Genomic DNA, 15,158 nt, shown 5'->3' with positions numbered 1-15,158 from the left:
ATAACTGCCTCCTATCTTTGAAATCTCAGCAGTGACCTGACATTCACAGACCGGAGGCAGGCGGAGGGGCCGGGGTTCACAGACAGGATGCTGGCGAAGGGGCCGCGGTATCAGAGACATGGAGGAGAAGACCCAGTGTACAGTCCTGCCCCTGCCCCCAAAATCACATTAGCAGAAAATATCAAATTGTGAATAAAGCAGAACCACAAAGTCGATTTCTTCACCAAAGGTATCAGTGTAATCTGTATTACAGCGCCATTACAGACATGTCTGTACTTTATATTACAAAATCATGCTGTCAGGCTCTCTTTAACACCGAAACCTATTTTTAACAATAGGCCATATTCTGATGATCGCTTCCCTTTAAGAATTATTGCATATACAAGACCTTCTCAGTTGTCCAAGAAGAATGAGGTTTGGTGCCGTCCCAGTGAGGGTGGCGGTTCCTCCAATACTGGCTGAGTATGGGATAGAGATAAGAAATGCCTTCCAGATCCTGTTTTGATATTCACACTCTTTCTTCATATCCGCATGATTCTCAGTGGGTATGTCCACCTTCTCTTGGGCTTCTTTGCTTTAGAAATGATGACACATAGATTTTATTAGTCATGTTCACAAAACTCTATGGTAGGAGGACAGAAGTATGCAACAGCAACAAGAAGTATGGAGACCACATGAGTCTTACCAATAGTTTACCATCTATCTCAGTATGCTGATTATATGGGTAGAAGAATGGAATTACGGTAGTCATTGGCTTGGCTGACAAACAACTGTTCAGTGGATAAGTGAGTGAAGAAAAAGCTCTATAGCCTCTATAAGAAAATATAGATGTAAGATCTTTATCTAGATTCTATACAAGTGTCCCTGCTGCATTCATTCTCAGATCGACCAACATGATAAGAAAACTATTATTATTATTATTATTATTATTATTATTATTTATTGTTATAGCGCCATTTATTCCATGGCGCTTTACAAGTTTACAAGTTTACAAAACTACATGTCACTAGTTTCTTCTTTTAGAGGGAATGTCTCATCGAAGAAAAATCTATTGCTTAAATCAGGTTTTTAGGCAAACTTTATTTTTCCAGAAAAATTAATACTTACCGTACTTTTTAATTTTCCATCTTACTATCAGTATAAAAGAAAACAGAAATAGTGCTATTTTCACACTGGTCACTAAACCACACACTTACACTTCCTTTTCTGTACAGAAGACTTTTTGGCAGTCTCTGAACAACTGATAATACAGGATCCACCATTCACAATAAGTGATGGTCCGTCACAGCTCACCTTCTCCCCCTCCATCCACAATGACCTTTGCTCAGGTTAGAGCATGCTCCATTCTTAGAAGAAAAGGAAGTATGTGTCTAGAATAAGGCCTAGTGGCCAGTGTAAGAATTTCAAGATTTCTTTTTTTTCCTGTTTTTTTTAATGTTTAAAAACTGCATTTATCATGTAAATCTGATTTAAACAACAGGTCATTTACTGATGACACATTACATTTAAAAAAACCGACAAACACAATCAGTGTCGGACTAGGGTACTAAGGGCCCACCAGTAATATTGACATTGGGGGGCCCACTTTTCACCTGCATACAAATATTACACTACCCTCGTTCACAAATTTACCTATATCTCTATATAATAATGAACTGGGTAGTTTGGTTAATGAATGATGAGATGCTGCATTTTCTATACAGAGTGAATCAATGGAATTATACCAAGTACTGCCCATACAGTGGGGTTGGGGGCCCTGAGTATGGACAGAGACCACCGGGGATTCCCCTGTTACCCTATGAGCCAGTCCAAGCCTGAACACAATAGGAAACACATAGAAAACATGATTCTAGCTTACCCCACCACAGCAATCCTTTCAGATATATATCAGATATTTTTGAGATGTCTACAATTGGCCATAAATATCTATGATGAGAATATTACTTTACTCATTTACCATGGGTTAAAAAGTTATTGATATTTTTTTCTTTTCATTCTTCCCGCATTTTAAAAAATCTGCTGATTTTCATTGAATAGAAACATCTGTCTTGGCAATGCTCACACAGCTGCATGGCTTGTTACCATGTGGTCGACCTCTGTTTTGTAACAAGCCCTGCACCTGTGTAAGGGTACCGTCACACTGTGCCATTTTGATCGCTACGACGGCACGATCCGTGACGTCGCAGCGATCGTATGATTATCGCTCCAGCGTCGTAGACTGCGGTCACACCTTGCAATCACGGCGCTGGAGCGATGCCGAAGTCCCCGGGTAACCAGGGTAAACATCGGGTTACTAAGCGCAGGGCTGCGCTTAGTAACCCGATGTTTACCCTGGTTACCAGCGTAAACGTAAAAAAAACAAACAGTACATACTTACATTCTGGTGTCTATCCTCCGGCGTCTCAGCTTCTCTGCACTGTGTAAGCACAGCGGCCGGAAAGCAGAGCGGTGACGTCAGACGTCACCGCTGTGCTCGCTTTCTGGCTGGCCGGCGCTCACAGTGCAGAGAAGCTGAGACGCCGGAGGACAGACACCGGAATGTGAGTATGTACTGTTTGTTTTTTTTACGTTTACGCTGGTAACCACGGTAAACATCGGGTTACTAAGCGCGGCCCTGCGCTTAGTTACCCGATGTTTACCCTGGTTACAAGCGAACACATCGCTGGATCGCTGTCACACACAACGATCCAGCGATGTCAGCGGGTGATCAAGCGACGAAAGAAAGTTCCAAACGATCTGCTACGACGTACGATTCTCAGCAGGATCCCTGATCGCTGCTGCGTGTCAGACACAGCGATATCGTAACGATATCGCTAGAACGTCACGAATCGTACCGTCGTAGCGATCAAAATGGCACTGTGTGACGGTACCCTAAGTCATAGGTTTATGATTGGTGGGAACACAATCTCAGGTACCCCCACTGTGCAATAGAATGTAGGAGCCGCATCCCCTTCATTGTTTACACAGGCACACCGCCATACATAAAGCAAATTGCAATAGGACGATGTTCACACAGCTGCAGGTACTGTTATAAAGTATAAGTTCTCCTGTTTAACTTTGAGTCTTCTGTTTGTTGATGGTGGATGTTCTATGATTTTGGTCCACACCAATTAAATTTTGATGTTAAAGTTCTGATATACTTATACAGTATATACTACTGTTGTTTTTGACAATTTTAGGGTAAATTAATGAAGTTTTGTTTCCAACTTGATTTTTTAGTTTTTTTCTGGACAGTTTTAAAACATTTTTTAATGGAAAGGGAAAACAAGTATCCTACACTTATTGACTGTCTATGTATTTGTGGAAAGTTGGCAACCCTGAAATTAGGTGTTTGCCATTTTCTGAGCTACGGTATGTGCACATGTCTTTTTCAAGCAGATTCCGAAAGGAACCAGCCTGAAAAAAACATTTGAAAAATATAAAAAAAAATGCACTGCAATGTTAACCCCTTTCCGACATCAGGCATAAATGTACGACGATGTCGGACACCCTCCCTTTGATGTGGGCTCCGGCAGTGAGCTCACATATTTCCCGGGAAATGTCAGATGCTTTGAACAGCTGACATGTGCCTGGAACAGCTGCGGGTGGAATCGCGATCCATCCGTGGCTATGAACCCTTTAAATGACACTGTCCAGCAATCATGCCAGAAATCCGCCCATCAGTGACCCCTGTCGCGTGATCGCAGGTCACCGATGGGTTGGCATGGCAACCAGAAGTCTCCTGCAGACCTCTATGGTTGTCATTGCCGGATTGGTCAGCACTTATAGCAGGTAAGCAATTGTGCTACATACAGGTGATCTGATCATCGCCTGTATGTAGCAGGACTGATCGGACAAGTGCAGCTTTTAGTTTCCCATTAAAAAATATAAAAAAATATATAACTTCAAATCACCCCCCTTTTGCCCCATTCAAAATAAAACAATAAAAAAAAAATTAAACATACACATATTTGGTATCGTTGTGTTCAGAATCGCCCAATCTATCAATATAAAAAAAAAATTAACCCAATCGTTAAATGGCATAACAAGTAAAAAATTAAAAACACCAGAATTATGTTTTTTGGTCGCTGCAACATTGCAATAAAATGCAATAACGTGCAGTCAAAAGATCATATCTGCATCAAAATGGTATCAGTAAAAATGTCAGCTTGACATGGTAAAACTATTGGTGTCGTTCAAGAGTACAACTCGTCCCACAAAAAACAAGACCTCACGTGGCCACTTTGACCAAAAATAAAAAAGTTATGGCTCTGGGAAGAGGGGGAGCAAAAAATGAAAACGCAAAACCAAAAATACCTCTGGTCGTTAAGGGGTTAAAATGACTTGTGCAAATGTTCCATATTTTGTATCTTCTTTTAACTGCTTAAAGGGGTTTTCGCACAAAGTTGATTTTAATGAATAGATCTTGTAATAATAATAAGTTCCAGAATTGGATGTGTTTAAAATAAATGTCCCTGTGCTGAGATAATCTTATAAATGTGCCCCTGCTGTGTACTCTGTAATGGCCGTGTCTGACCGTACAGGGACATGATCTGATCATTCCACATCTCCTGGGCAGGGGGGAAGGAAAAGAGTATACAGACAGCACAGCACGGGATCACTGCTGATTCTTTTGGTGAGGTAAAACATTTCCCTGCCTGTTTTTAATCAATGTTTTAACTCACAAGAAGAATTATTTGTGATCCCGCGCTGTAATGTCTGTATCCTCTTTTGCTTTCTCCCCTGCCCTAGAGCTGTGGTATAATCAGACCATGTTCTTGTACAGTCAGAAACGGTCATTACACAGTACACAGCAGGGGCACATTTAAAAGATTATCCCAGCACAGGAAAACTTTATGTGGAACTTTGTTATGGTTCTCAATGGCAAGAGAACATAGCCCAGCAAACATAAGAACTAGCTCTTGGAAGGATGGAAACTAAACTGACCATGAACTAAACCTGCCGCACAACTAACAGTAGCCGGGTAGCGTAGCCTGCGTTTTATCCCTAGACGCCCAGCGCCGGCCGGAGGACTAACTAATCCTGGCAGAGGAAAATATAGTCCTGGCTCACCTCTAGAGAAATTTCCCCGAAAGGCAGACAGAGGCCCCCACAAATATTGGCGGTGATTTTAGATGAAATGACAAACATAGTATGAAAATAGGTTTAGCAAAATTGAGGTCCGCTTACTAGATAGCAGGAAGACAGAAAGGGCACTTTCATGGTCAGCTGAAAACCCTATCAAAATACCATCCTGAAATTACTTTAAGACTCTAGTATTAACTCATAACATCAGAGTGGCAATTTCAGATCACAAGAGCTTTCCAGACACAGAAACGAAACTACAGCTGTGAACTGGAACAAAATGCAAAAACAAACGAGGACTAAAGTCCAACTTAGCTGGGAGTTGTCTAGCAGCAGGAACATGCACAGAAAGGCTTCTGATTACAATGTTGACCGGCATGGAAGTGACAGAGGAGCAAGGTTAAATAGCGACTCCCACATCCTGATGGAAACAGGTGAACAGAGGGGATGATGCACACCAGTTCAATTCCACCAGTGGCCACCGGGGGAGCCCAAAATCCAATTTCACAACAGTACCCCCCCCTCAAGGAGGGGGCACCGAACCCTCACCAGAACCACCAGGGCGATCAGGATGAGCCCTATGAAAGGCACGGACCAGATCGGAGGCATGAACATCAGAGGCAGTCACCCAAGAATTATCCTCCTGACCGTATCCCTTCCATTTGACCAGATACTGGAGTTTCCGTCTGGAAACACGGGAGTCCAAGATTTTTTCCACAACGTACTCCAACTCGCCCTCAACCAACACCGGAGCAGGAGGCTCAACGGAAGGCACAACCGGTACCTCATACCTGCGCAACAATGACCGATGAAAAACATTATGAATAGAAAAAGATGCAGGGAGGTCCAAACGGAAGGACACAGGGTTAAGAATCTCCAATATCTTGTACGGGCCGATGAACCGAGGCTTAAACTTAGGAGAAGAAACCCTCATAGGGACAAAACGAGAAGACAACCACACCAAGTCCCCAACACAAAGCCGAGGACCAACCCGACGCCGGCGGTTGGCAAAAAGCTGAGTCTTCTCCTGGGACAACTTCAAATTGTCCACTACCTGCCCCCAAATCTGATGCAACCTCTCCACCACAGCATCCACTCCAGGACAATCCGAAGATTCCACCTGACCAGAAGAAAATCGAGGATGAAACCCCGAATTACAGAAAAAAGGAGACACCAAGGTGGCAGAGCTGGCCCGATTATTGAGGGCAAACTCCGCTAAAGGCAAAAAAGCAACCCAATCATCCTGATCTGCAGACACAAAACACCTCAAATATGTCTCCAAGGTCTGATTCGTCCGCTCGGTCTGGCCATTAGTCTGAGGATGGAAAGCAGACGAGAAAGACAAATCTATGCCCATCCTAGCACAGAATGCTCGCCAAAATCTAGACACGAACTGGGTTCCTCTGTCAGAAACGATATTCTCCGGAATACCATGCAAACGGACCACATTTTGAAAAAACAGAGGAACCAACTCGGAAGAAGAAGGCAACTTAGGCAGGGGAACCAAATGGACCATCTTAGAGAAACGGTCACACACCACCCAGATGACAGACATCTTCTGAGAAACAGGAAGATCCGAAATAAAATCCATCGAGATGTGCGTCCAGGGCCTCTTCGGGATAGGCAAGGGCAACAACAATCCACTAGCCCGAGAACAACAAGGCTTGGCCCGAGCACAAACGTCACAAGACTGCACAAAGCCTCGCACATCTCGAGACAGGGAAGGCCATCAGAAGGACCTTGCCACCAAATCCCTGGTACCAAAGATTCCAGGATGACCTGTCAACGCAGAAGAATGAACCTCAGAAATGACTTTACTGGTCCAATCATCAGGAACAAACAGTCTACCAGGTGGGCAACGATCAGGTCTATCCGCCTGAAACTCCTGCAAGGCCCGCCGCAGGTCTGGAGAAACGGCAGACAATATCACTCCATCCTTAAGGATACCTGTAGGTTCAGAGTTACCAGGGGAGTCAGGCTCAAAACTCCTAGAAAGGGCATCCGCCTTAACATTCTTAGAACCCGGCAGGTAGGACACCACAAAATTAAACCGAGAGAAAAACAACGACCAGCGCGCCTGTCTAGGATTCAGGCGTCTGGCGGACTCAAGATAAATTAGATTTTTGTGGTCAGTCAATACCACCACCTGATGTCTAGCCCCCTCAAACCAATGACGCCACTCCTCAAAAGCCCACTTCATGGCCAAAAGCTCCCGATTCCCAACATCATAATTCCGCTCGGCGGGCGAAAATTTACGCGAGAAAAAGGCACAAGGTCTCATCACGGAACAATCGGAACTTCTCTGCGACAAAACTGCCCCAGCTCCGATTTCAGAAGCGTCGACCTCAACCTGAAAAGGAAGAGCAACATCAGGCTGACGCAACACAGGGGCGGAAGAAAAGCGGCGCTTAAGCTCCCGAAAGGCCTCCACAGCAGCAGGGGACCAATCAGCAACATCAGCACCCTTCTTAGTCAAATCAGTCAATGGTTTAACAACATCAGAAAAACCAGCAATAAATCGACGATAAAAGTTAGCAAAGCCCAAAAATTTCTGAAGACTCTTAAGAGAAGAGGGTTGCGTCCAATCACAAATAGCCTGAACCTTGACAGGATCCATCTCGATGGAAGAGGGGGAAAAAATATATCCCAAAAAGGAAATCTTTTGAACCCCAAAAACGCACTTAGAACCCTTCACACACAAGGAATTAGACCGCAAAACCTGAAAAACCCTCCTGACCTGCTGGACATGAGAGTCCCAGTCATCCGAAAAAATCAAAATATCATCCAGATACACAATCATAAATTTATCCAAATAATCACGGAAAATGTCATGCATAAAGGACTGAAAGACTGAAGGGGCATTTGAAAGACCAAAAGGCATCACCAAATACTCAAAGTGGCCCTCGGGCGTATTAAATGCGGTCTTCCACTCATCCCCCTGCTTAATTCGCACCAAATTATACGCCCCACGGAGATCTATCTTAGAGAACCACTTGGCCCCCTTTATGCGAGCAAACAAATCAGTCAGCAGTGGCAACGGATATTGATATTTAACCGTGATTTTATTCAAAAGCCGATAATCAATACACGGTCTCAAATGTTGTGAATTTGCTTTTTGCTCCCTCTAGTGGTTACTAGTTTTTTGACTCTGGTTTTTCTGTCATTCCTTTTATCCGCACCTGGGTCGTTAGTTAGGGGTGTTGCTATATAAGCTCCCTGGACCTTCAGTTCAATGCCTGGCAACGTAGTTATCAGAGCTAGTCTGCTGTGCTCTTGTCTACTGATCCTGGTTCCAGTTATATCAGCTAAGTCTGCCTTTTGCTTTTTGCTATTTGTTTTGGTTTTGTATTTTTGTCCAGCTTGTTCCAAAACTATATCCTGTCCTTTGCTGGAAGCTCTAGGGGGGCTGGTGTTCTCCCCCCGGACCGTTAGACGGTTCGGGGGTTCTTGAATTTCCAGTGTGGATTTTGATAGGGTTTTTGTTGACCATATAAGTTACCTTTCTTTATTCTGCTATCAGTAAGCGGGCCTCTCTGTGCTAAACCTGGTTCATTTCTGTGTTTGTCATTTCCTCTTACCTCACCGTCATTATTTGTGGGGGGCTTCTATCCAGCTTTGGGGTCCCCTTCTCTGGAGGCAAGAAAGGTCTTTGTTTTCCTCTACTAGGGGTAGCTAGATTCTCCGGCTGGCGCGTGTCATCTAGAATCAACGTAGGAATGATCCCCGGCTACTTCTAGTGTTGGCGTTAGGAGTAGATATATGGTCAACCCAGTTACCACTGCCCTATGAGCTGGATTTTTGTACTCTGCAGACTTCCACGTTCCTCTGAGACCCTCGCCATTGGGGTCATAACAGTTTGCCAGGCCAGTATTAAATGTTTAATGCATTGCAGAAGAGGGATTATAAGAAAGAAGATTCTGAGTTTTTTTTTTTTTTTTTTCTTCCCCTTTACCTCAGAGTGGCTATGCTTGCTGCAGACATGAATGTCCAGACCTTGATTACAAGTGTGGACCAGCTGGCTACTCGTGTGCAGGGCATACAAGACTATGTTATCAGAAATCCTAGGTCAGAACCTAAAATACCGATTCCTGAACTGTTTTCCGGAGACAGGTTTAAGTTTAGGAATTTCGTGAATAATTGTAAATTGTTTTTGTCCCTGAGACCCTGTTCATCTGGAGATTCTGCTCAGCAAGTAAAAATTGTTATTTCGTTCTTACGGGGCGACCCTCAGGATTGGGCTTTTTCGCTGGCGCCAGGAGATCCGGCATTGGCTGATCTTGATGCGTTTTTTCTGGCGCTCGGTTTACTTTATGAGGAACCCAATCTTGAGATTCAGGCAGAAAAGGCCTTGCTGGCTATGTCTCAGGGGCAGGACGAGGCTGAAGTGTATTGCCAAAAATTTCGGAAATGGTCCGTGCTGACACATTGGAACGAGTGTGCACTGGCCGCTAATTTTAGAAATGGCCTTTCTGAAGCCATTAAGAATGTTATGGTGGGTTTTCCCATTCCCACAGGTCTGAATGATACTATGGCACTGGCTATTCAAATTGACCGGCGGTTGCGGGAGCGCAAAACCGCAAATTCCCTCATGGTGTTGTCTGAACAGACACCTAATTCGGTGCAATGTGATAGAAAAACCGCAAATTCCCTCATGGTGTTGTCTGAACAGACACCTGATTTAATGCAATGTGATAGAATCCTGACTAGAAATGAGCGGAAAATTCATAGACGCCGGAATGGCTTGTGCTACTACTGTGGTGATTCTACACATGTTATCTCAGCATGCTCTAAACGTATAGCTAAGGTTGTTAGTCCTGTCTCCGTTGGTAATTTGCAACCTAAATTTATTCTGTCTGTAACTTTGATTTGCTCACTGTCATCTTATCCTGTCATGGCGTTTGTAGATTCAGGTGCTGCCCTGAGTCTCATGGATCTCTCATTTGCTAAGCGCTGTGGTTTTACTCTTGAACCATTGGAAAATCCTATTCCTCTTAGGGGTATTGATGCTACACCATTGGCTGCAAATAAACCGCAGTATTGGACACAGGTTACCATGTGCATGACTCCTGAACACCGCGAGGTGATACGTTTCCTGGTTTTACATAAAATGCATGATTTGGTTGTTTTAGGGCTGCCATGGTTACAGACCCATAATCCAGTCCTGGACTGGAAGGCTATGTCAGTCTCAAGTTGGGGCTGTCGTGGTATTCATGGGGATTCCCTGCCTGTGTCTATTGCTTCGTCTACGCCTTCGGAAGTTCCGGAGTATTTGTCTGATTATCAGGATGTCTTCAGTGAGTCTGAGTCCAGTGCACTGCCTCCTCATAGGGACTGTGACTGTGCTATAGATTTGATCCCAGGCAGTAAATTTCCTAAGGGAAGACTGTTTAATCTGTCGGTACCTGAACATACCGCTATGCGTTCATATATCAAGGAGTCTCTGGAAAAAGGACATATTCGTCCGTCTTCTTCCCCTCTTGGTGCGGGATTCTTTTTTGTGGCAAAAAAGGACGGATCTTTGAGACCTTGTATTGATTATCGGCTTTTAAATAAGATCACTGTCAAATTTCAGTATCCTTTACCGCTGTTGTCTGACTTGTTTGCCCGGATTAAGGGTGCCAAGTGGTTCACCAAGATAGACCTTCGTGGTGCGTACAACCTTGTGCGCATTAAGCAAGGTGATGAATGGAAAACCGCATTCAATACGCCCGAAGGTCATTTTGAGTACTTGGTGATGCCTTTTGGTCTCTCCAATGCGCCTTCAGTTTTTCAGTCCTTTATGCATGACATTTTCCGGAAGTATCTGGATAAATTTTTGATTGTTTATCTGGATGATATTTTGGTTTTATCTGATAATTGGGATTCGCATGTGGAGCAGGTCAGGTTGGTCTTTAAAATTTTGCGTGAAAATTCTTTGTTTGTCAAGGGCTCAAAGTGTCTCTTTGGTGTACAGAAGGTTCCCTTTTTGGGGTTCATTTTTTCCCCTTCTGCTGTGGAGATGGACCCAGTCAAGGTCCGAGCTATTCGTGATTGGACTCAGCCCTCGTCAGTTAAGAGTCTTCAGAAGTTCTTGGGCTTCGCTAACTTCTACCGTCGTTTTATCGCTAATTTTTCTAGCATTGTGAAACCTTTGACGGATATGACCAAGAAGGGCTCCGATGTAGCTAACTGGGCTCCTGCTGCCGTGGAGGCTTTCCAGGAGTTGAAACGCCGGTTTACTTCGGCGCCTGTTTTGTGCCAGCCTGACGTCTCACTTCCCTTTCAGGTTGAGGTGGATGCTTCGGAGATTGGGGCAGGGGCCGTTTTGTCGCAGAGAGGCCCTGGTTGCTCTGTTATGAAACCTTGTGCCTTTTTCTCTAGGAAGTTTTCGCCTGCTGAGCGAAATTATGATGTGGGCAATCGGGAGTTGTTGGCCATGAAATGGGCATTTGAGGAGTGGCGTCATTGGCTCGAGGGTGCTAAGCATCGTGTGGTGGTCTTGACTGATCACAAAAATCTGATGTATCTCGAGTCTGCTAAACGCCTTAATCCGAGACAGGCCCGCTGGTCATTGTTTTTCTCCCGCTTTGATTTTGTTGTCTCGTATTTACCTGGTTCAAAGAATGTGAAGGCCGATGCTCTTTCTAGGAGCTTTGTGCCTGATGCTCCTGGAGTCGCTGATCCTGTTGGTATTCTTAAAGATGGAGTTATCTTGTCAGCTATTTCTCCGGATCTGCGACGTGTGTTGCAGAGATTTCAGGCTGATAGGCCTGAGTCTTGTCCACCTGACAGACTGTTTGTCCCGGATAAGTGGACCAGCAGAGTCATTTCCGAGGTTCATTCCTCGGTGTTGGCAGGTCACCCGGGAATTTTTGGCACCAGAGATCTGGTGGCCAGGTCCTTTTGGTGGCCTTCCTTGTCAAGGGATGTGCGGTCATTTGTGCAGTCCTGTGGGACTTGTGCTCGAGCTAAGCCTTGCTGTTCTCGTGCCAGCGGTTTGCTCTTGCCCTTGCCTGTCCCGAAGAGACCTTGGACACATATCTCCATGGATTTCATTTCTGATCTTCCGCTATCTCAGGGCATGTCCGTTATCTGGGTGATATGTGATCGCTTCTCCAAGATGGTCCATTTGGTTCCTTTGCCTAAGCTGCCTTCCTCTTCCGATCTGGTTCCTGTGTTTTTCCAGAACGTGGTTCGTTTGCACGGCATCCCTGAGAATATTGTGTCTGACAGAGGATCCCAGTTCGTTTCCAGGTTCTGGCGATCCTTTTGTAGTAGGATGGGCATTGATTTGTCGTTTTCGTCTGCTTTCCATCCTCAGACTAATGGACAGACGGAGCGAACCAATCAGACTTTGGAGGCTTATTTGAGGTGTTTTGTCTCTGCTGATCAGGACGATTGGGTGACATTCTTGCCGTTGGCTGAGTTTGCCCTTAATAATCGGGCTAGTTCCGCCACCTTGGTTTCACCTTTTTTCTGCAACTCTGGTTTCCATCCTCGCTTTTCTTCGGGTCATGTGGAGCCTTCTGACTGTCCTGGGGTGGATTCTGTGGTGGATAGGTTGCAGCAGATCTGGAATCATGTGGTGGACAACTTGAAGTTGTCACAGGAGAAGGCTCAGCGCTTTGCCAACCGCCGCCGCAGTGTGGGTCCCCGACTACGCGTTGGGGATTTGGTATGGCTTTCTTCCCGCTTTGTTCCTATGAAGGTCTCCTCTCCCAAATTTAAACCTCGTTTTATTGGGCCTTACAAGATATTGGAAATCCTTAATCCGGTATCTTTTCGTCTGGATCTTCCTGTGTCGTTTGCTATTCACAATGTATTTCATAGGTCCTTGTTGCGGCGGTACATTGTGCCTGTAGTTCCTTCTGCTGAGCCTCCTGCTCCGGTGTTGGTTGAGGGCGAGTTGGAGTACGTGGTGGAGAAGATCTTGGATTCTCGCCTCTCCAGGCGGAGGCTTCAGTACCTGGTCAAGTGGAAGGGCTATGGTCAGGAGGATAATTCCTGGGTGGTCGCCTCTGATGTTCATGCGGCCGATTTAGTTCGTGCCTTTCATGCCGCTCATCCTGATCGCCCTGGTGGTCGTGGTGAGGGTTCGGTGACCCCTCACTAAGGGGGGGGTACTGTTGTGAATTTGCTTTTTGCTCCCTCTAGTGGTTACTAGTTTTTTGACTCTGGTTTTTCTGTCATTCCTTTTATCCGCACCTGGGTCGTTAGTTAGGGGTGTTGCTATATAAGCTCCCTGGACCTTCAGTTCAATGCCTGGCAACGTAGTTATCAGAGCTAGTCTGCTGTGCTCTTGTCTACTGATCCTGGTTCCAGTTATATCAGCTAAGTCTGCCTTTTGCTTTTTGCTATTTGTTTTGGTTTTGTATTTTTGTCCAGCTTGTTCCAAAACTATATCCTGTCCTTTGCTGGAAGCTCTAGGGGGGCTGGTGTTCTCCCCCCGGACCGTTAGACGGTTCGGGGGTTCTTGAATTTCCAGTGTGGATTTTGATAGGGTTTTTGTTGACCATATAAGTTACCTTTCTTTATTCTGCTATCAGTAAGCGGGCCTCTCTGTGCTAAACCTGGTTCATTTCTGTGTTTGTCATTTCCTCTTACCTCACCGTCATTATTTGTGGGGGGCTTCTATCCAGCTTTGGGGTCCCCTTCTCTGGAGGAAAGAAAGGTCTTTGTTTTCCTCTACTAGGGGTAGCTAGATTCTCCGGCTGGCGCGTGTCATCTAGAATCAACGTAGGAATGATCCCCGGCTACTTCTAGTGTTGGCGTTAGGAGTAGATATATGGTCAACCCAGTTACCACTGCCCTATGAGCTGGATTTTTGTATTCTGCAGACTTCCACGTTCCTCTGAGACCCTCGCCATTGGGGTCATAACACTCAAAGAGCCATCTTTCTTAGCCATAAAGAAAAAACCGGCTCCTAAGGGAGATGACGAAGGACGAATATGTCCCTTTTCCAAGGACTCCTTTATATATTCTCGCATAGCAGCATGTTCAGGCACAGACAGATTAAATAAACGACCCTTAGGGTATTTACTACCCGGAATCAAATCTATGGCACAATCGCACTCCCGGTGCGGAGGTAATGAACCAAGCTTAGGTTCTTCAAAAACGTCACGAAATTCAGTCAAGAATTCAGGAATCTCAGAGGGAATAGATGATGAAATGGAAACCACAGGTACGTCCCCATGCGTCCCCTTACATCCCCAGCTTAACACAGACATAGCTTTCCAGTCAAGGACTGGGTTATGAGATTGCAGCCATGGCAATCCAAGCACCAACACATCATGTAGGTTATACAGCACAAGAAAGCGAATAATCTCCTGATGATCCGGATTAATCCGCATAGTTACTTGTGTCCAGTATTGTGGTTTATTACTAGCCAATGGGGTGGAGTCAATCCCCTTCAGGGGTATAGGAGTTTCAAGAGGCTCCAAATCATACCCACAGCGTTTGGCAAAGGACCAATCCATAAGACTCAAAGCGGCGCCAGAGTCGACATAGGCATCCGCGGTAATAGATGATAAAGAACAAATCAGGGTCACAGATAGAATAAACTTAGACTGTAAAGTGCCAATTGAAACAGACTTATCAAGCTTCTTAGTACGCTTAGAGCATGCTGATATAACATGAGTTGAATCACCGCAATAGAAGCACAACCCATTTTTTCGTCTTAAATTCTGCCGTTCACTTCTGGACAGAATTCTATCACATTGCATATTCTCTGGCGTCTTCTCAGTAGACACCGCCAAATGGTGCACAGGTTTGCGCTCCCGCAGACGCCTATCGATCTGGATAGCCATTGTCATGGACTCATTCAGACCCGCAGGCACAGGGAACCCCACCATAACATCCTTAATGGCATCAGAGAGACCCTCTCTGAAATTCGCCGCCAGGGCGCACTCATTCCACTGAGTAAGCACAGCCCATTTACGGAATTTCTGGCAGTATATTTCAGCTTCGTCTTGCCCCTGAGATAGGGACATCAAGGCCTTTTCCGCCTGAAGCTCTAACTGAGGTTCCTCATAAAGCAACCCCAAGGCCAGAAAAAACGCATCCACATTGAGCAACGCAGGATCCCCTGGAGCCAATGCAAAAGCCCAATCCTGAGG

General features: G+C 45.2%; 1 protein-coding gene across 1 annotated transcript in view; it reads right to left on the bottom strand.

Moving 5' to 3' along the window:
• Positions 1–15,158, bottom strand: part of SLC13A3 (solute carrier family 13 member 3) — a 49,170-nt gene that overhangs the window by 10,098 nt on the left and 23,914 nt on the right. The window contains exon 5 of the mRNA XM_077252774.1: positions 389–574. Within this exon, the coding sequence (XP_077108889.1) occupies positions 389–574 (186 nt within the window). The remainder of the gene's footprint in view (positions 1–388; positions 575–15,158) is intronic.

This window comes from Ranitomeya variabilis, chromosome 4 (assembly GCF_051348905.1).
Source record: "Ranitomeya variabilis isolate aRanVar5 chromosome 4, aRanVar5.hap1, whole genome shotgun sequence".
Taxonomy (NCBI): Eukaryota; Metazoa; Chordata; class Amphibia; order Anura; family Dendrobatidae; genus Ranitomeya; species Ranitomeya variabilis.
Note: the sequence above shows the minus strand (reverse complement) of the source record. Positions and strands in the feature narration are given on the sequence as shown.